A 14,324-nucleotide genomic window follows, 5' to 3' on the forward strand; every position below is an offset into this window, starting at 1 on the left:
CTGGCACATTTTTCCCTGAGCCTTAAAATCAATAAAAAATCAATGTGAACTCATAAAATCGATTAAAATTTCCGTGCGAGGCATACTTTGTCCCCTCACCACCAGAGCGCACTGCTTCGCGCCACCCGCGGCCCACTGCATTGTGTTTACTCAGTGACCCAGTCCAGCGTGTGCACTGTTTGTCGCCTGATGCCTTCATCATGCCTAAAGTTGTAGAAAAGAGGAAGCGTGTTGTGCTTACACTTAAGCAGCTGATCAGATCAGCTGCTGATTAAGATCAGCTGATCTTTGTTATGGTAAGATGCGCGAGTGTTGGGTGGTGATTGTGGACATAATTTCACTTCTATTCAAGTATCCGGCAACTTCTGGTATCCGGCATGTCGGCGGTCCTGTTGATGCCGGATAAGAGGGATTTTACTGTACAAGTAGGAATGCCCTAGTTTGAGGCAATACAAAATTATCTACACTGTGTTTTCTTTCCTATATTTATAAAATTTTTAAAGATATCTAAAGGTCTCTCTGGAAGCCTGAGAAAAGAACAAAAGAAATAAGGCTTTGACAGGAGTTTCATTGATTACTGTTTAACATACAATCATAGCCTATAGCAGAGCAACAAACAACACTTACTTTGAATGTGTTCTGCATTTTCCTTTAATCTTACACCCTCTGATCTGCTGCCAGTCTCTTCACAAAACCTGAGTGCTGATAGATTCTTAGCAGATCTGATGAACTAAGATTGAAGAAAAATGTTTAGTACAGTGGAGGTGAAAGCAGATTACTCATTTATTAATCACAGCTTTATATATGGATGATGCAAGAATAAAAGAATGTTAGGGCGTTAGTGGAGTGTGAATTGGTGGATGTTTACTGATGATACTGCACTGGCTTCTGATTCAGAAGAGATTGACTTGTGGTAAAAGAGTTTGAAAGGATTCGTGGAAGAAAAATTTGAGAGTGAATTAGAGTAAAAGTTACACAGTGAAATGTATGAGAATGGTATATGGCAGATAAATGAATGGTATTTTGCTGATTATTTGTTTGAGGAAGTGGGTAGTTTATGTACTTAGGGTCACATGTGGATGGAGGAACAGAGGGAGAGACTGACAAAAACAGATGAGGTGTATAGCTAAGGACAAGATAGAAAATGTTAGAAGATAGGTGCAAGAGTCTGTGGAGTAAGAAAGTATGATTGCACATGATACAAATGGATGGAAAGTGGTTGTGAAAGCAATGGCAATGAAGTTTTCAGGTCTTTTACTGAAGGTTCGCCTGAATCTGGCCAGATCAGCTAACAAGGCCAAATGCAGGGAAAGGATCTAGATCTACTATGGAGGAGCATGAGAAAGCCACTTATGTTGTTAGGCTATGATACATTGGGACTGTGTATGCTGCACAACTGACTCATTTAGTGTGATTGGTGAACATAGATCCTTTCCCTTCCCTAAAGACTTAGAAGCAAGGATGTGATGTGATGGAATGCTTGTGTATGTGTGTGTGTGTATGTGTATGTGTGTATGTGTGTGTGTGTGTGTGTGTGTGTGTGTTTACCTAGTTGTATTTATCTAGTTGTAATTTACAGGGCCTGAGATATGCTCATGTGGTCCCATCCTCATATCTACACTTGTTTAGTTTTTTCCTCAAAGTTGTGCATACTTGTTGCTGATACTACATCCTCACTTAGCTTGTTCCATACTTATATATTTTTCTGTAGGAAACTATGTTTCTTTATGTTATTCAAACATCTTTTTCTTAGTTTTTTGCCGTGCCCTCATGTGTATCTGGTATTTTCTACTCTGAGCAGTAGTTTCCCATTATCAAATTCTTATATTTACCTTGCAGTGTACATAGCATGAGCCAAAACTCATTTTGTCCTGTCTCCATAACCATATTTATTCATTTTCTCTTTAAACATGTGTACACTGTTTGCCACAACCACCTCTTGCTTCAGATCATTCCAGATTTCAATAGTTTGATATGGGAAGCTGTATTTCTTCATGTTGCTCAAATATCCACTCTTCTTTATTTTCTTCCCATGCCCCCTTGTCCATCTCCCTCCCTCCTCCATCTGTGTTACCAAGTCATTTCTGTTTATCCTTTCTATATTGTTTACTAATTAGTACATTGTTATTAGGTCTCCTCTTTCTCTTCTCTTTTGTAGTGTTGGTAATCCCATCTCCAAGTCTTTCAATTCTGGTACCACCTTTGTCGCTATCCTCTGTATTCTTTCCAGTTTCCATACTATGTGGGTCCTAAACTACGTATTCCAATTTAGGTTGTATCATGCTTGTTATAATTTTCTTTATCTAAATAGTTAAATGCCACATTAATGTTTGTTTAACAAGCTGTATGTAGAGCCAAATATTCTGTTTATGTGGCTTTCAGGTGATAGTGTGTTCTGGATCATTACTCCCAAATCTTTTTCATTATTTTCTTGTTATTATTTCTCCTCCCATTTTGTAATTCCATGAAAGTCTCCTTCTACTTTTTCCTATTTCCAACACATGGCATTTTCTGGCATTGAATTCTAGTTTCCATCTTTGCCTCCATGCATGTATCTTCTCAGTATCCTTTTGTAACTTCTTGCAGTCATTTTCATCCTTTATTATTTTCATTATTTTTGCTTCTTCAGTGAAAAGGTTTATGTGACTATTTAGATCCTCTGTCATATCATTTACATATATTTGAAACATAATAGGTGCCAACACAGATCCTTGTGGTATCCTACTTGTCACTTTGTGCCAACCTGAATTAGTGTCTCTGATTACTGTTCTCATTTCCCTCCCTAGTAAATTATCATCCATCCATCTCAATGTTGCTCCTTTTAGTCCTCCTTCATTCTCTAGCTTCTAGATAAGACTTTTGTGGGGAACTTTATTGAATGCTTTTTTTGAGATCCAGGTATACTGCATCAACCCATCCATCCCTCTCTTGCACTCCATCTATAACTCCTGTATAAAAGAAAGAAGAAAAATTATAATGTGTGTGTGTGTGTGTGTGTGTGTGTGCACATGCATGCGTGCGTGCGTGCGTGCGTGTGTGTGTCTGAGTGCATGTTTGCATGTCAGTGTGCAGGCACATTGTTTCAGCTTTTCTCCTTTGTAGGGGATGTTGTCTGGGTATATAGTTAGGTAAAAAGAGATATTCTATTATTTTTCCCTTTAGCACACATTAAATGTGACTCCCAGATTGGAGAATAAAAAGCTGTTGCCTGTTTTTTTTTTTATGTGGTCAAAACATGCATATTACCTACAAAGCTGTCTACACTGGAGCCAGACCATGCTGTTTTGTGGGCAAGAAAGATGTGAGGCTTAATGTTTTATCAGTTATTATTTTTCAGGTCCTAACAGCAGCACTTCGGGGCCATGGGCTGCGTTTTGCCTCCTTTGTCCGTCAGGAAGGTTACATAGGTGGTCAGTGGGTACCTGCAGCAAGTGGCAAATTGTTCCCTGTTACTAACCCGGCCAATGGTGAGGTGAGTTTTCTTTCCCCTTTCTTATTAGATGTAAATTTTGGTATTAGAGTCTCAAGGCATTTTCCTGCTGTGGAAGTAAGGTGATTAAAATCACGTGATTAAAGAATACATATATCAATGGAAGTAATTCTATGAACTAGAAAAAGAAAAAATGCAGATGTCTTCTGTTTGATAGATTCTTTTCATAAGTTGAGTTACTTATGATAAAAAGTGACTCCAAGGCTTTTCTTTAAGATTTACATTGATACTCATTATTCCTAATATCTTGTGGCATTTTGTAACAATTTTGTAAGGAAGTGTGAGGGTGTTGATAATAATGAAGTCTTAATTTCCAGGAAGATGAAAGAAAACTTTATAATGTGGGAAACTGATCAATAGTTACTCTGATGCCATGTTGATAGTATAATTTCCTCAGAGGAATTTAGAACTATTTACACATATGTACTTTTATTTTACCTTGGTGACTATCAAGAAAAAATGGGAGACAACACTGTTGCACCAGAGAGAGAGAGAGAATATTGATGTTATTGTTTAATGTAAAGGAACAAAAGGAAATTTAGATCATTGCTCATATGATTCTTCTGTATAATTCTTCAGCAGACTAGGCATACTGAATGGTACTCTTCCTTAGGTGGTGGGCAATGTGGCTGATATGGGAGAACAGGATGCACAGGCTGCTATAGATGCTGCCTATAATGCCTTCCAAACATGGCACAAGACGACAGCCAAGGTGAGTGTTTCGTGGGAGTGCATGCATAACAGACCATTTCGGGATGTGTATTATTTGAGTGGTATATTGCTTAGTTATTTTGAGTCATTTTGAGTCATATTTTTACACAAGTGTCAACTCTTATGTCAGAAATAATAAATTGTAAAAAGAATGATAAAATAATCTTAATGCTTTGGAATACTGTTGAAAATGTAAAACTTGCTCAAATAAACTGTAACATGAATTATTGCAGACTGATCTTACATGGATTAGTTTGTGGAAGGACTATCTGGATCAAGTAGTATTCCAGATGGAAAGTGCTATGGATAGTCTGTGACTAAAATTTTCCCTATTTTGTAATGCTTGTTCTCTGAAAATGTTTAAAAGTCTAATCCATGAGATGGAATCTTAAAGTACTTCACATCATACTGTTCATTCTATAGATTATCAAGTCCAAGTGGAGTTTAGTCAGTCTGAGTGTCCACTGTAGCAAGGCTTTTCTCCTTTTTAGATACATTTCTGGTGTTTTCAGTTACTTCATATATGCTGAGTCTATTCCTAAGTCTCCATTTTCCTCAGTTTGGTACCATTTCTTCAGAATGGCTGCTGGTCAACTCCCATAGATCACATTTACTTTAGTATCATATTACATGTAGGGTTAAATAAGAGACAACTGTATATGTAAAGAATCTGCTAATAATTGTAGTTTTCCTAAAAGGAACAGTAATTGTAGTTTTCCTAAAAGGTCTCATTTCATTATATACTATTTTGCTACTGAAGGAACTCTTGAAATGGTTCAAACTCTTGTGGAAATTAAATTACACATTTATAAGTAAAAGCGTGTCTGATGAAAGCTAGAAGCTAGAGTTACCAGCACAAAGCAGGTGATGCTGCATTAGGAGGAGAGGGAGGGAATGAGGATAGAGGAATGCAGTAGTGCTTTATTGCTGCGAGTAATGCACACGTTACTTGCGTTCACAGCTGGCTGCAGGCACAAGTGCAGTTAGCTTAGGTTATCATGAAGACTATAAATTGCTAGATTTCATATATATATATATATATATATATATATATATATATATATATATATATATATATATATATATATATATATATATATATATATATATATATATATATATAATTTTTTTTTTTCATTGATATAGCTTGCCACATCATTCTCATTTGTTTTTTTCTCTTATCTAATCAGTATCAGAATGTTATATCTCACCATCCTCTTTTAATTAACAACCCATTTCTTCTCCATTAATAGGCATACCCACTTTTCTTCACAACTCCTTATCTCTGTACATACTAGTCCTTCCTTGTACACTTTTATAGCTTTCATTATCTACTCTTTTTATACTGGAGACATTTTTTTTTTTTAAACTGCATTCTAATGCTGTGCTTCATTTCTAGACCTTTTGACTTTTGCTGTATCTCCATATCCCACTTGCATTTGTTACTGTTGGAGTCACACACATATTGGGATATACTGAGGTGCCTTTTATTTTGTACAATCATGTTCACTGTTGTTCCTATCAGAATGCACTCTGATGGTATCATTATTTTCTATCTTGTCTCTACTTTTAAACAAGTTGGAAACCTTTCCCATCTTCAGAAATGCAAGATAAAATATATTTTTCAGATTTTAGTCAATCATCAATTTCATTATTCTTTTTTTGTCTATTTTGCCTCTTCCTTTTTAAGTTAGGGACAATAAGGCTTCCTTTTAGCTTTTGATTGTGGTTTAAAAGAGCAAGGAATAAGTGAGGAAAAAGAGCTGGATGTTCATAGATTTTAATTTTGGGCAGGAGAGGTCAGATCTCCTGCGTAAATGGTACAACTTAGTACAGGAACATAAGGAAGATCTAGCACATCTTATGGTCTTGGAATCTGGCAAGCCCCTGGTCGAGGCACGTGGGGAGATAGCTTATGGTAGTGCCTTCCTTGAATGGTTTTCTGAAGAAGCCAGGAGAATATATGTGAGTATGGCATTTGCTTTGTGTGAATCTCTCTTTGTTAATTACTGTAGAGTCACTGAATGAATATAACATTTTTTGTTTTATAGTAAAAAAAAAAAAAAAAAAAAAAAATCTGAACTGGTCTTCCCTGACAGATACTAAACATAGTAACATAATGTGTGTGTGTGTGTGTGTGTGTGTGTGTGTGTGTGTGTGTGTGTGTGTGTGTGTGTGTGTGTGTGTGTGTCTGTGTGTGTGTGTGTGAACTGCTACAGGGTGAGGTGGTGCCAAGTCCTGCCACCAGCAAGGAAATCATCTTCGTTCGTCATCCCATTGGTGTGGCCTCAATGATCACTCCGGTAAGTGTGATGCATGTGATTGGGAGTTTTCTGGATTCTTAGACAAGTCTTTATGATGAACTGTGTGCCAGGCAAGCAGAAATATTTAGAGATGATTAGTGTTAGGGTTCACAAATGTATTAAATATTTTAGGCTTAGGAGGTTAGGCTTAGGAGGAACAACATAATGAGAGAGAGAGAGAGAGAGAGAGAGAGAGAGAGAGAGAGAGAGAGAGAGAGAGAGTCACAAACTAACACTGTTCACACACTCATTAATGTACTTAGGCCCCAAGATATGGAACAATGTTCCAATACACATCAGACACACTACAAACCTATCATCTTTTAGGGAAAAATATAAGAAATATTTGTTGTCTTTTATTGGTTATGATTAGTAATATGTACTATACAAGCTTATTATTATTTTTTTTTATTTATTATTATTATTATTATTATTATTATTATTATTATTATTATTATTATTATTATTCCTATTAATAAAATTATTATCTTACTATATTTTGTCATAAATGTAGTTATATTATAACTTTTTTTATCTTTTCTTTCATAATTTAATCATATACATACTGTTCCAGTTTGTATCTTTAAATGTGTTTAGCTTTTTCTTGTGACACTGTCTTTGCTTTTCAATAATAATGCGTTTTCTCACTAATTCTTTTTTTTTTTTTTCAATTTGCCCATGAAGCTTTCCTTTATTGACTCTCAAACTATATGTACAAGTGACAAGCATATTATAGTGTTTAAAGTGTTAAAAAAGAGAGAGAAAGAGAGAGAGAGAGAGAGAGAGAGAGAGAGAGAGAGAGAGAGAGAGAGAGAGAGAGAGAGAAATGGTTGTGTGTCTTAGCTAGTAATCTTGACAATGGCCGATGATGCAATGCTCTCTCTCTTTTTCCCTCTCAGATAAGTTAACAGAGAGAGAGAGAGAGAGAGAGAGAGAGAGAACAATGTCATTGCCCATTGTTACTGGCTGTCACGCATGCACAATTCATCTCTCAAACATGCAGTTGACAGTGTGTCAACCAACTCTCCTGATGCAGTTGACAGTGTGTCAACCAACTTTCATGCATTTTAAGACGTAGGATGTTCATAAAATAAGGCAGGCATGCAATAATTTTTAAATATGCCATAGTTTGCAGTTTCATAAAATAAATTGAGTGTTCATTAGCCTTAAAGGAGTCATTATACCAGAAATTTGGTCAACAGAGGTTCATTATGTCTGCAGTTGATTGTATTTAAAAACATGTAACAAAAAAATTTGGGTGTTTTTTGGGGGCTAGAGTGGTTTAATGGCATTTCAATTAATTTCAATGGGGAAAATTTATTTGACATACAAGCAAATTGAGTTACAAGCTCCGCCACGGAACAAATTAAACTCGTAAGTCAAGGTACCACTGTATATGCCTGTTGTGTTGATATGTATATATATTTTGTGTTCTCAATAGTAAGCATTCCTTTGACACACTTTATTGACTCATATGAACATTTTGCATAGTGTATGCAGTGTTTCCAACACTTCTCAACCCAGTCGGCACCATAATCAAGCAGTACATTCATGTCATAAAAGGATAGGTACGTCAATACCTTGTTACTAAGGAGTAGAATAAAATGGTATTGTCTGACAGTAATCTGGTTCAAGCAACCTCATAATTTTTGGAAATTTTGGATCACATCTTGTATTACTCTAAGCAGAGGCAGATTCCCATAACTCTTGCAAGGATCCAATATTTCATTTACATCTGGGCTGTGGAGCCAACATTGCATGTGGAACTCTCCTCTGACTCTTGAAAATGCTGTTGAGGCTTGTACTGGCTTGTGAACAATGAGTTATTTTTGGATGCCATTTCAATTAAACTAATATATATGACCCCCCCCAAAAAAAAAAAGAAGTTTCCTTTTCATAACTGGACCTAATTTTTCATTGTCTAGGCCTATAAAGAAATAAAGTAATGTCTCAGTGCCATTTTCACCCCTTTGACCAAATGTGCACTTTGAAACTAGAGGGGATCTAGTCATAATGATGTGTGGTCAAGAAATACATTTATGTGTGTAGTGTGTCCTATTTTACTCAGCATAGCTTAAACATGGTTTGTGGCTTGAAAATAAAAAAAAAATATATAGGAAAGATACTTAAATACTGAATATAAGAGCTACTTGGCATAATGGCAGTGTGATGCCATCATTGTTACACAATGACACTGTAGTGGCAAAATCCCATTGGATTTCTGAGACTGCCAGAGCTCAGTGACAAAATTCCTTAGTTTTCATACATAAGTGTTTAATTATGGTCATTCTGATGTCAATAATTGCCTTTTTAGCACTGGAATTTGATCTATTGACACATAAGGACATGCTAGTATGTCCAGCTTTGCTTGGCTTGAAATATGGAGTACATATATTCTTACATCTATGTTTGCTTTCTTTATTTTTAAGGAACCAAACAATCTATAGATTGTTATTCTACATAGAAAAATGATGAAACTCCATTGCTCTGCATTTTTAGTAGCTACAGCATCTATGTAGAAAAAAATGTGATCACAGTCAAACCTGCAATGCTGTTGTTTGTCCTGTATGCAGATTGTCTCTAGTTGGAGATTTATGATATTTTTCATAATGATGTTGCACTTTCCTGGAGGAAGCTGTGGAAAATGTAGAATATTGCTTTATCTTAGGATTTATTATAAAAGTATTATACAGGTATAGTTTATTAATAGTTCTTTGTACAAGGATCACAAATGAGTTTTTGTGTATGGTGGTTGAACAATAAGTATATGTAGAATTCAGCATGAAAGGAAACAATTATTCATCTGTATGTGAGAATGAAGAGGTGATTTCTAAAATAGGAGAGGTGAGGCACTGGTTAAGTGCATGTGAAGCTGAAGTCGGTGCTTCTTTATCTATTCTGTACTGCCCACAATACCAGAAAGAAACTAGAACACCTTACAAACTGATACACAGACACAATGTAGTGCAACAATTATTGACTGCAGTATAGCATATATATACAGTATGTAAAACTGTGAAAATTGTTTCATATAATAAATTAAACAAGTGCAATCATCCTAGTCCTTACTAGATTTTCTTGAAGAAAATTGGTTATTTTTCATTTCTTGTCACTTGAAATTACACACAGAAATTATATATATATATATATATATATATATATATATATATATATATATATATATATATATATATATATATATATAATGATAGACAAAATATTTAAGAAGCACTTAAAATACTTATTCATCTCTTACTTTTGACAGTGGAACTTTCCTAATGCCATGATCACACGCAAGGCAGGAGCAGCTCTAGCTGCTGGCTGCACCTGTGTTGTCAAGCCAGCCGAGGACACTCCTTTCTCTGCTTTGGCTCTTGCTGAACTTGCTGAGAAAGCTGGAATCCCTCCAGGTGGGCTTGATATTCAGTCATTGGTTTTCTATTTGAGTAGCTTTTCTAAGCTAATACTGCCACTTCTCATTTCCAGTTTCCTGTTTATACATATATATATGTATGTATGTATGTATATATGTTTTTTTATGTGGGAGGGACACTGGCCAAGGACAACAAAAATTCAATAAAAAAAAAAAAGCCCACTGAGATGCCAGTCCCAGAAAAGGGTCCAAAGTGGTAGTCAAAAATTGAAGGATGTGTCTTGAAACTTTCCTTTTGAAAGAATTGAAGTCACAGGAAGATGGAAATACGGAAGCAGGTAGGGAGTTCCATAGTTTACAAGAGAAAGGGATGAATGATTGAGAATTCTGGTTAACTCTTGCATTACGGAGGTGGGCAGAATAGGGGTGAGAGAAAGAAGAAAGTCTTGTGCAGTGAGGCCGCAGGAGCAGGGGAGGCATGCAGTTAGCAAGATCAGAAGAGCAGTTAGCATGAAAATAGTGGTAGAAGATAGCAAGAGATGCAACATTTTGGTGATGAGAGAGAGACTGATGGCAGTCAGTTAGAAGAGAGGAGTTGATGAGATGAAAAGCTTTCGATTCCACCCTGTCTAAAAGAGTGGTATGAGCGGAACCCCCCCAGACATGTTAAGCGTACTCCATACATTGACAGATAAGGCCCTTGTACAGAGTTGGCAGCTGAGGGGGGGGGTGAGAAAAACTGGCAAAGACGTCTCAGAATGCCTAACATCATAGAAGCTGTTTTAGCTAGAGATAAGATGTGAAGTTTCCAGTTTAGATTATAATTAAAGGACAGACAGAGGATGTTCTTTGTAGAAGAGGGAGTCAGTTGAGTGTCAGTGAAGAAGAGGGGATAGTTGTCTGGAAGGCTGTGTCAAGTTGATAGATGTTGATAGATGAAGGAATTGAGTTTTTGATTGCTCTGGCCCAATCAGAAATTTTAGAAAGATCATAAGTCAGATGTTCTGTGGCTTCCCTGTGTGAAATGTTTACTTCCTGAAGGGTTGGATGTCTCTGAAAAGACGTGGATGTTTTCCATGGTCTTGCTGGCCTTAACCCTTGGAAGGCTCTTGGTCTCTACTATTGTTCTCTGAAACTGTGCCTCCATGCTTGCACCTTGCCTAGTCAAACTCTTTCAACTCTGTCAACATCTACCTTTCCTTGTAGCTGGAAGTTTGCTACATTCAGCCTGTTCCTAAAAGGGTGACCATTCTAATCCTTCAAACTACCATCCTATTGCTTTAATTTCCTGCCTATCTAAAGTTTTTGAATCTATCATCAACAGGAAGATTCTTAAACATCTATCACTTCACAACCTTCTATCTGATTGCCAGTATGGGTTCCTTCAAGGCTGTTCTACTGGTGATCTTCTGGCTTTCCATATTGAGTCTTGGTCATCCTCTTTTAGAGGTTTTGGTGAAACTTTTGCTGTTGCCTTGGGCACATCAAAAGCTTTTGATAGAGTCTGGCACAAAGTTGTGATTTCCAAACTACTCTCCTACAGCTTCTATCCTTCTCTCGGTAATCAGGGATTATGAGGGATGAAGCATATGTTTCCAACATTTCATGACAACCTAACCAGGTTAGTTAGGTCATGGTGTAAATCAGACAATGCCAGCTGAATCAAGGCAATTGTTTCTAGTAAATGAATTTTCTCTTCAGTAATTTGTTTTAATAGAAAAATGACATAATTTTAGTAGTATTGTTTGCAGCAACTTCCAAGTGATTTATAGCTGAATGAACATGTCAGAGATCACGAATAGTAATATTAAGTATTCCTGAATGAATGTTTAGTTGCTGGCATTCTTCCTTTGAAAGATGTACTAAATCATTCAATTGACTGTGAATGTTATCAACTTCTGTCTGAGTTGCTACTCCAAGAAATAAATTAGCCAGTGTGCCCACAAAGTTTATAGTGCCTCTCTTCATACGGTGATGAGGCGAATGACTGCTGATAGATTTAAAAAATTCAACTGTATCCTTGGAAAGTTTATCAAACTCCATTCGGAAGTTATCTAATGTGCGACCCAATAAATCAACTGTGGGATATGATCTGTTCATATGCTCCATGCTCCATGATACATCTGCTGTAAGGTTTAAAAAAGTGTGTACCAAAGGAGCAATGATTGTTTTTGTATCTACAACAATAGGATGATATATGATCATCCTGTGATCATCATCTTAAAAGCTGGGGTGAAGACTATTTTGGCCCTCAGGGGCTGCTCTCTTTCTGGGTGAATTGTCTCAATTAATCCAGAGTGAAAAGTCTTGAAACAAGAATCTCATGCACTTAATATTTCTGCACAGAACCATGCCAAGTCCAACTAGTCAAAAACTCCTTCATTAACAGAAAGTGTCAAAATCTTTCAAGATCTAACCCTCCTTGTGACTTCTGGCATCTAGCCAAAAACATCTCCAATAACTTTGCTTCTTCTTTCCCTCCTTTATTTCAACCAGATGGTACCACTGCTATCACATCTATTTCTAAAGCTGAATGCTTCGCTCAAACCTTTTGCTAAAAACTCTACCTTGGACGATTCTGGTCTTGTTCCTCCCTCTCTTCCACCCTCTGACTACTCCATGCTACCTATTAAAATTCTTCGTAATTATGATTTCCATGCCCTTGCTGGCCTAAACCCTCAGAAGGCTTATGGACCCGATGGGGTCCCTCCTATTGTTCTCCAAAACTGTGCTTCTGTGCTTGCACTTTGCCTAGTCAAACTCTTTCAGCTCTGTCTGTCAACATCTACCTTTCCTTCTTGCCTACATTCAGCCTGTTTCTAAAAAGGGTGACCATTCTAATCCTTCAAACTACTGTCCTATTGCTTTAATATCCTGCCTATCTAAAGTTTATGAGTCTATCCTCAATAGGAAGATTCTTTAACATCTATCACTTCACAACCTTCTATCTGATTGCCAGTATGGGTTCTGTCAAGGCTGCTTTACTGGTGATCTTCTGGCTTTCCTTACTGAGTCTTGATCATTCTCTTTTAGAAATTTTGGTGAAACTTTTGCTGTTGCCTTGGACATAAAAGTTTTTGATAGAGTCTGGCACAAAGCTTTGATTTCCAAACTACCCTTCTACAGCTACTATCCTTTTCTCTGTAACTTTATCTCAAGTTTCCTTTCTGACCGTTCTATTGCTGCTGTGGTAGACAGTCACTGTTCTTCTCCTAAATCTATTAACAGTGGTGTTCCTCAGGGTTCTGTCCTGTCACCCACTCTCTTATTATTCATCAGTGACCTTCTAAACCAAACTTTTTGTCCTATCCACTCCTACGCTGATGATACCACCCTGCACTTTTCCACATCTTTTCATAGACGTCCAACCCTTCAGGAAGTAAACATTTCATGCAGGGAAGCTACAGAACGCTTTACTTCTGATCTTTCTAAAATTTCTGACTGGGGCAGAGCAAACTTGGTATTGTTCAATGCCTCAAAAACTCAATTCCTCCTTCTATCAACTTGACAACCTTCCAGACAACTATCCCCTCTTCTTCAACGACACTCAACTGTCGCCCTCTTCTACACTGAACATCCTTGGTCTGTCCTTTACTTATAATCTGAACTGGAAACTTCACATCTCATCTCTAGCTAAAACAGCTTCTATGAAGTTAGGCGTTCTGAGACGTCTCCGCCAGTTTTTCTCACCCCCCCAGCTGCTAACTCTGTACAAGGGCCTTATCTCTCCATGTATGGAGTATGCTTCACATGTCTGGGAGGATTCCACTCATACCACTTTTCTAGACAGGGTGGAATCAACAGCTTTTCATCTCATCAACTCCTCTCGTCGAACTGACTGTCTTCAGCCTCTCTCTTATTGCTGCAGTGTTGCGTCTCAAGCTGTCTTCTACCGCTATTTTCATGCTAACTGCTCTTTTGATATTGCTAACTGCATGCCTCCCCTCCTCCCACAGCCTTACTGCACAAGATTTTTTTCTTTCTGTCACCCCTATTCTGTCCACCTCTCAAATGCAAGAGTTAACCAGTATTCTCAATCATTCATCCCTTCCTCTGGTAAACTCTGGAACTTCCTTCCTGCTTCTGTATTTCCACCTTCCTAGACTTGAATTCCTTCAAGAGGGAGGTTTCAAGACACTTGTCCTTCAATTTTTGACTACCACTTTGGACCCTTTTCTGGGACTGGGATCTCAGTGGGCTTTTTTATTTACTAGATTTTTGTTGCCCTTGGCCAGTGTCCCTCCTAAAATAAAAAAAAAATAAATAAAAAAAAACTATTACCTATTTATTAATACTCAACCACTTTAACTCACTGTAACTGAGGTATAGCAGGTGTACATGAGAAACTGAAACTGTACAAAAAGACAGTAATAACTGTAAGTTTATATTGGATAATGAAAACTGAAAGAAAAAAAATCACTCATTCTTTTATAACACTGACAGTGGC

General features: G+C 37.0%; 1 protein-coding gene across 8 annotated transcripts in view; it reads left to right on the forward strand.

Annotated features, from left to right (window-relative positions):
* Positions 1 to 14,324, forward strand: part of LOC135107299 (succinate-semialdehyde dehydrogenase, mitochondrial-like) — a 77,382-nt gene that overhangs the window by 40,130 nt on the left and 22,928 nt on the right. For 5 of the 8 annotated variants that reach the window (XM_064016988.1, XM_064016991.1, XM_064016987.1 and 2 more), the window contains 5 exons: positions 3,338 to 3,472; positions 4,104 to 4,202; positions 5,996 to 6,166; positions 6,421 to 6,504; positions 9,770 to 9,914. In XM_064016988.1, the coding sequence (XP_063873058.1) occupies positions 3,338 to 3,472; positions 4,104 to 4,202; positions 5,996 to 6,166; positions 6,421 to 6,504; positions 9,770 to 9,914 (634 nt within the window). Of the gene's footprint in view, positions 1 to 3,323; positions 3,473 to 4,103; positions 4,203 to 5,995; positions 6,167 to 6,420; positions 6,505 to 9,769; positions 9,915 to 14,324 lie in introns of all 8 variants that reach the window. The other 3 variants (XM_064016984.1, XM_064016983.1, XM_064016985.1) reach the window with 1 other exon arrangement.

This window comes from Scylla paramamosain, chromosome 15, assembly GCF_035594125.1.
Source record: "Scylla paramamosain isolate STU-SP2022 chromosome 15, ASM3559412v1, whole genome shotgun sequence".
NCBI classification, from domain to species: Eukaryota; Metazoa; Arthropoda; class Malacostraca; order Decapoda; family Portunidae; genus Scylla; species Scylla paramamosain.